General features: G+C 33.9%; 1 protein-coding gene across 1 annotated transcript; it reads left to right on the forward strand.

Moving 5' to 3' along the window:
* The first annotated feature begins 242 nt into the window (after positions 1–242).
* On the forward strand, positions 243–5,413 carry LOC114371683 (MADS-box transcription factor 6-like). Its single transcript, XM_028329042.1, has 5 exons — positions 243–271; positions 605–680; positions 1,194–1,255; positions 1,470–1,569; positions 5,276–5,413. Exons 1-5 carry the CDS (start codon positions 243–245, stop codon positions 5,411–5,413), a joined length of 405 nt encoding a protein of 134 aa, XP_028184843.1.
* Positions 5,414–7,911: the final 2,498 nt, after the last annotated feature.

Genomic DNA, 7,911 nt, shown 5'->3' on the forward strand with positions numbered 1-7,911 from the left:
ACACTATTAACAGCCACTTGGGTGGAATCATCCATCCCTGCCAAGGCATCCAATGCTTGAGAAACACTGAAGGCAGGGGCATTAAAAGCCAAATTGTTAGAGTGGGTCTGGTGTGAAACATGCTGCATATTCTTATTATCTTTTTTCTCACTATTATTACCTTCCCTTTCTATTGTTTGGTGCTTAGAGGACATAGAAGGTGAAGAGGGTTCTTCTTTTGCATCAGTTGAAGTATTTTTACTATGATCGCTAGAGAAATCCTGACTTTTTTGTTCGTCCTTCAGGATAGTGTTTTCCTCCTTTGGGTCTGCTTGAGCTATTCCATTGTTTTGGCTTTTCAGGATAGTGTTTTCCTCCTTCAGGATAGTGTTCGTCCTTCAAATTTAAACCTAAACATATGAAAAAAATTGAAGTCCTTAACTTCTAATGCTAAAATAACAATTGAATTTCAAAACATGTGTAGTTTTGTTTAAATATAATTTTCAATGATTCATAATTTTTCACCATTTTAATCTCCTATGTAAAACATCAAGTGTCAACATTTACACAACTACGTAATTTGCTTTGTACTAATATTGACCAATCAGTTTCCCTTAATTTGCAGGACTACCAACACTATTGAGCGATACCATCATAGCTCTTTAACTCCTCAAGACGAATACATTGAATGTGAAACTCAGGTACGCATGTGTTCACTAACTCAAGTTCAATTAAACAGTTTTGCCTTGTGTCTTTTAAAACTATTTGTCTGCTAGTTACTCATGCTTTCTAAATTTTTAAAATTCCTACATGAGATTTTTTTTTACAGCTACGTGGTATAATTTGATCTATGATCCTATGAAACAAAAATAACAAGGGTGACAAAGGACAATAATCAATATTAATTTGTACAAAAAAAAAATTCCAGAAAGCTTGTGAAATTAATTAACCTAGTATATAAGACAAGGCTTTGTTCTTGTTGTTGCAATGTTGCATGCTTGTAAAATTAAGCACACTTCCTTCTTCCATCCATTAGTAGTGAATTATTTTTCTTAGAAAGAACTAATGCAAAAAGATAGCCTTGTCTACAACAATATAGTATATATATATATTAATCTAAGTCTTAATGATATGATACATCTCTATATATAACAACAGTCAATTAATTTGATCTTGTTAGTGAATATTTATGAATTTTTTGTTTTGGCAATCAGAGCTGGTACCAAGAGGTGTCAAAGCTAAAGGCAAAGTATGATTCTCTTCAAAGGACCCAGAGGTAATCACTTATGCCTCTACTAAAGAATAGACTTGTTTTAATATATATCTAATATCTAATACCTTATGATGAATATATTATCATGCTTTCAGCAATCACATGCATATGTATCTTAATCACAAACAAAAGGATTTAATTAATATAGTAACAATGGTTAGAAAATCATAACCACCCATGTAAAGTTAATTAACTTTCCAATGTATTGTTGTTTTAGGCATTTGCTTGGGGAAGATCTTGGACCATTGAACATAAAGGAGCTGCAGAATCTTAAGAAACAGCTTGAAAGGGCTTTAGCACAAGCAAGGCAAAGGAAGGTGCAAACACATATTTGTAGAATTTCTCTTTATTGCTCTATGGATTCTTGATGGCACTATACCTTAATTAGGTTGTAAAGCATGTGCCTATATACAAGAACTGAATGCAATCTTTCCAGTACTTTAACTAGACTATGCATCATACTGTTTGTGATCATATATATATATATATATATATATATATATATATATATATATATATATATATATATATATATATATATAAGTGTATGTGTACGTATAATCACTGTTTCCATATGATATAAGGCTGAGGTAAGGGGAAAAAAGGATATAGAGGAAGGAGTTTACTTGCCAAAAGATATGTAAAGTTAGCTAGTTTTTTTATTTTTCTTGTCAAACCCCTAATTTGTACTTCTACAATGAGTTAATATCAAAACATTCAGGGGAAGAAAATTAAATTTATGAAAATTAAACAAAGCATATACTTCCTTCAAAGTATTTATCTCATTTTTTACTAAAATCCCAACTTCAAGATATATAGAGGAAATCTTGATGCATGTTACTAACATCTTGTACAGGTTACAAACATGTGTAAATCCTTTCTTTTTACATAATATATATGATTTTGCCTTTCAAAAAAGATAGGAAATCTTAATATTGATGAATGTAGCCATTAATGAATGTAAAAATTCAAGGTAAAATGTATTTATTTATATAATTTAAATCTCTTCAAAATAAAAGATGCATTTCTTAACCGTGCAACAAACATGTTAATATCTAGTCAATTTCTAATATTCAGTAAAATATACTTTGATTGAATGTTCTCCAGATATTGATCATTTTATACAATAATAGACATTGAATTAATTCTAGAATTCAAGAATAGCAGAGGTACAGAAATGAAAGGCAACACAGGGTGTTTCACAGATGCTGCTATTTTCTTTCCTTTTTTTACTCTCTCTAATTCTGTTCTTTTGGCGATATGGGTTAACTTGCTGTTTTGGTTTCTTTTTATTCCCTTAGTCTGAAGTAAGGATGGCCTCCTATGAAAGATATCTGTAGGAAACCAAAATCATGATTTGAAAGGATATGGGAAATAAACCTTACTTTGCCAATCTCTCGTCCTTGCTGTCGATGCCGAGGGACAATAATAGTCATTGTATTAGGTTGTTGCTGCATAAGGGCATTGTCAACACCTAATATTAGTGCAGAGAAAGCAATCAAATATAAACATACTATAGGAAATAGAAATTAATGAGTATCAAAACAAGGACAGTAGCAAACTAATTCCACCAATATAAAGTAGTCTTGAAACTAATATGTAGAACAGTCTGTAAAGGACAGAAGAAACATAGAGGTAACAGTATAAAGCTTGTAAAATATATGAATTCCATGAATTTAAAATGACACAAAAGGAGGCCAAAGTATGAACAATCTATAAAATATGAATTCCATTAATTTAAAATCACACAAAAATATGAATTCCATCAATTCCATGAATTTAAAATCCAGAGGTATAGAAGAAGGAACTGAGTTTCTTCTTGTCGACTATGAATAGAAGAAGCCATCCAAACCTTGTTTTGTCTAAGCTCTAGTCTCAGATTTTCTATATCAATTCTACCTTTTTCCTTGACTCCTAAATCTTCTATTACTAAATGAAAAGCAGTGATGAGACAAGATTAGCACAGAGGTTGTTTTAATCATTTATCAGTACTGAGTGTGGCAAAGGTGTTACCTGTGGCTTGGGTTCCAAAAAGCTTTGCTTGCTAGCAGTTGTTTTCATTTCTAGCATCACTTTGGTTGTAGGTTTTATGCTAGGCACAAGTGCTTCTGGATAGATATTTGGCTCAATATACTCTAGTCTATATGGCTGCATCGAAATGCAATCGTGTTCCATGGGAAGCAGCCAAACGTATAGGAGGTAGTGGATCATCTCTATATGTTTAAATCATGGACATGGATTAAGGCCAAAGCGGATTCTGCTTCTTTATCCTCCTATGATTGGTTGTCAGACCTGAGGGTCTATTTGATGTCCTTGAGATAGTTGGGATGAGCATGTTCCTTGATTGTTTGGGGCAATGTTTGGGTGGTTCTTGTCTTGCTTTTGGAGGGACTCCAACCCAACGAGAATTTGGGAGGGAGTTGATTGTATAGTGGGGTTTTTTGCTTTTAGTGGTATACAGGTTTTTGGTTGGATGTTAATGATGTTGGGGTATGTTAGGGTAGTGAAGCTTTACTGGTAGGACCAATGGGGACTTTCGTGAGGACTCTTATGTTTTTGTTGTTGTGCAAGGTTCTCCCCACTCCTTGTGGGTATCTCTCTGCACTATATATTAATATTATTATTTGTCTTCCAAAAAATGAACTTAAAAAAACATGAATTTGAGAATTGAAAAATACAAATTTTAATTTGAAAAATTGAAAATGATAAATCTTTAACTTGAAGGACTAAAAATATATTAAAGAAAAAAATACGGAAAAGTGTAAAATTTAGGGTGTAAAAGTTATAATTATGAACAAACCTGAATTAAAAGCAACATTTTTTTCATAGAAATTATGTTTGTACCATTTTCTAATAGCTAAGAGAAATAAGAAGAGCAAAAAGGGAAGTGTAAAAATCAAATGAATGATATAATAGAAGAAAAAAATGAATTTAAAAAACTTATAAAATCTATTCATAAGAATAATATAATTTTTTTTCAAGCTCACTCCAGCCCACTTCCAGCAAGGCAGCGAGCGGTACCACATATGCTTTGCTGCCAAGTCTCGCAATATAGACAAGTTATATAATCATAAGTGTTATATAAAATCTCTTGGAGGTTTAGAAGGCAAGAAAAAGATCATCGACTATACCTAGGCTTGAAATTGAAAGTACAACAAGCTATTAGTTAGCCATTTATTTATTCCAGGTAGCACCAAATCATCTAGCACTGTAATCCAATGATTAGAGGCATGATAAGGATATCGCAAGCGGCTTATAATATACTTAATTTCAAAGACTTGTTGAAGAATCAAACGGCGATTTCTTAATTATCTCATGCCAAAATATATATGCATTGGACTACATTTGCTAGCTATACTAAATATAATTAACCATCAAATAACTAATAATATTGTGACTAATGGACATAATATGTCTAGCCAGATTCACTAGCACTATTGTATTGTGAACTTGATATATCCATTTAGCCTTTCTTTCTTTGAGTGATTGCTAGGTACCCTACACTCTAATATTGTGTGATCAAGGGAAAGAGTATGTGTGAAGTAGTAAATAAAGGACCTATTTTTCTCTCTTTCTTTTCTCTCCTTCTTGTGCTTCTCAATGTGGTTCTTCTCAGTTTAAGTAGATGAGGAGGAACACTAGAGAGTGGAGAAAAAAATAATTCATTGACAAACAAAGAGAGAGAGAGAGAGAGAGAGAAACAAACGAATCACTAGAATTTTAAACTGCTAGTCCTTTTGCTCACTCCTTTCCCCTTCTTATTTTATCTTTATGCGAATGAATCAACACTACCAGTTGGCTTTGTGTGCGTGTGTGTACTAAAATGTCCATTAGTGTAGATTGTAGAACAAGAGTGTGTGTGAAAGAGAGAGGTTGTTTGTGGCAGCATAACATTACCAATTACCATAGATAATAATAGGAGTAAGTGCTATCTCTCGATAAAATCTAATTTTGTTGCTTATATTGTGTTGTATTCCTTATGACCTTATCTATGAATCTTGGGAATGGTCATTGTTTTAATAGGGTCAAGCATACTCATTACCTGCAGATATACAGTATCTTGATGCTAGATGGGAAGTTCCTGTTGTGCTTCCTCTGCGTGATTGTTTTGCCCAAGAGATCAACATGCTATGCCGCCTTGATGGGTTTGTAGTCCTCTAGATATGTCATCAACATTTAAGAGAATAAAAATTGGCATTTTTGTTTGTTCTATTTTATGTTTTGTAAATTTCAGAGAATAAAAATTGTCTTCTATGTTTATCAGACTGAATTATATAAATCTTGCTCAATGAATGTGTCTCGCCTCTTTTTGGAGGGCAGTCTAAAGACTATAAAGTTAATTGTCATAACCTTGGAAAACATTGAATCTAGAGGGCAATTTCACACTAACATAGAAAAGTGTATATATATATATATATATATATATATATATCACCATGAAGGATATGGATGTGAGTGATTATTGTGTCTTGTTTGTTAAGGAATAATATTTATGGTGATGGCCCCACACAAGCTTCTTTTCAATTAGTATAGGAGCACTTCAAAGTCATAGCCCACTTGCATTTCATGCTTTTAGTAATTCAATCATAGAGCACTAATTTTTAAGTTGTTGGGTGAAGAAGGAAAAGACATTGCTTCCTCCTATTTTGTGTTTTTTTCATTTTTTCCCCATGTCTTTTTTCCCCCTCTTCTATTCCATTCAATTTACTATTCAATGATTTTTTTCACTTGCACTATGAAGGCTTTTCAATTGTAAAGCCTTTTCTGCTTCCTAAGATTCAATCAGCAACTCCAACAATATAGCAACATGTATGTTCTCTTCTTGCTTCACTCCTCGAAACATTTCCAAATCCTTTCTTAATTTGGTGTTTGGTGTAGTTTTTTATTCTGTTAGTGTAGAGTATGTGCGGGTAAGCTGTAAACGACAAGTCATGCTGTCACCTTCAACACCTACTGAGGCGTTGAATCTTATTCCTGTTTCTTTTAATAGTATCTTATTCCTGTTTGTTTTTTTGTAGGTAGTAGATTTTTTCTTGTCCCACCTACTGAGGAGTTGAATCTACACTGTTGTCTTTGCCTTGCCATTACTGTCATCCCAGTCGTAGCTGTTATTTACCCTATTTTTGAGGTTTGTATCTCTTTCACTCATAACAATGATAATTGAATGCTTCTTTATATATGACGTGATGTGTTATATAACTAAATTATTAGCACTGTGAGTGAATCTTAGTTTCCCATTTGAGATTATATAAATTGATTAATATGGATAGTTTGTATTAATCGGTGTATTGAATCTTGAATTGTCCGTTTGGATAGTTTGGGAAGAATTTTTTTTATAGTAGATTATTACGTATAGGTTAATTTTCTTTTCTTAAATTTGTCAACATTTCGGTATACTTCATTTCCCTTTGTTCTCCGAGTGCATACTTGAATGTGGTGGATAACAATACATCACCGCTTTCATCTCGTGTACTTGGGGACTTAGGCGAAATGCTGCCGAAATTTTGACAAATTTAGAAAAGACAATTAACTTGTAGTATTCAATCTACCAAAAAAAAAATACTTCCTGAATGGGATAGGGCCACACCTTTACTTAGAAAAGTGAGGTTCACATGCATGTTACATAACTTCATAAGGTGGTGCAGCAAACACACAACATGGATCGAAGTTGGATGAGAGCATCACTACTGAGTATGGGACTGGGGTGGAATAGTTTCTCCAATTTACCAAAATGCATGCCCCCTCCTTGGGCGGCAAATATTTTTGTCCATGTGTGAAATGTGCAAATGGTATACACCAGTTGCTAAATGAAATAAGATCACATCTAATATGTCACGGGATGATTCCAAATTACACAAACTGGATATGGCATGGGGAATTGTAAGACAATCCAACAATCTCTCACACTGAGGCAGCCGATGTAGATACGGGTTGTCGTATAGAAGAAATGATTCGCGACCTAGGGCAGGATGGTTTTCGGCAAGCACATGGTCCTTTGTATGACAAAATAGAGAATGATTCAAAGATTCCTTTGTATTCTGGGTGCACAACATTCACAAGGTTGTCTGCGGTGTTAGCTTTGGTAAACTTGAAGGCACGATTTGGGTGGAGTGATAAGAGCTTTACTGAATTGATAGTGTTATTGAAAAAATTGCTTCCTAAAGAGAACACGTTGCCGAAGAGTCACTATGAGGCGAAGAAGATCCTATGTCCAGTGGGAATGGAGTACCAGAAAATCCATGCATGTCCAAATGATTGCATATTGTATAGAAATGAGTATGCAGAAATGCGCACATGCCCAACATGTGGTGTATCCCGCTACAAGGTCAACAAGCATGAAGACAGTAATGTTGCAACCACAAAGAACTGTCGACCAACAAAGGTTTGTTGGTATCTTCCAATAATACCAAGGTTTAGGTGATTGTTTGCTAATGGACATGATGCAAAACAGTTGATGTGGCATGTTGAAGGCAGAAAAATTGATGGATTGGTATGACATCCGGCTGATAGTCCGCAATGGAAGGCATTTGATTCTTTGTATCCTGATTTTGGGATTGCCACCAACGTTTATTTGAGGAAAACGTCGAAAAAACCAGAAAAAGGTGTGGTCTACGAACTTTAAGTGTGAAAGGTTCGAGAGTTGTTTTTTACGCACGGAG

This window comes from Glycine soja, chromosome 10 (assembly GCF_004193775.1).
Source record: "Glycine soja cultivar W05 chromosome 10, ASM419377v2, whole genome shotgun sequence".
NCBI lineage: Eukaryota > Viridiplantae > Streptophyta > Magnoliopsida > Fabales > Fabaceae > Glycine > Glycine soja.

Excerpts from the sequence above, each read along its gene's own strand:
- LOC114371683 (XM_028329042.1), top strand. The coding sequence starts at position 243 with ATGATCGCTAGAGAAATCCTGACTTTTTT. Across the intron at positions 1,256-1,469 it reads TCTCTTCAAAGGACCCAGAG|GCATTTGCTTGGGGAAGATC; the intron begins GTAATCACTTAT and ends TTGTTGTTTTAG. Across the intron at positions 1,570-5,275 it reads CACAAGCAAGGCAAAGGAAG|GGTCAAGCATACTCATTACC; the intron begins GTGCAAACACAT and ends TTGTTTTAATAG.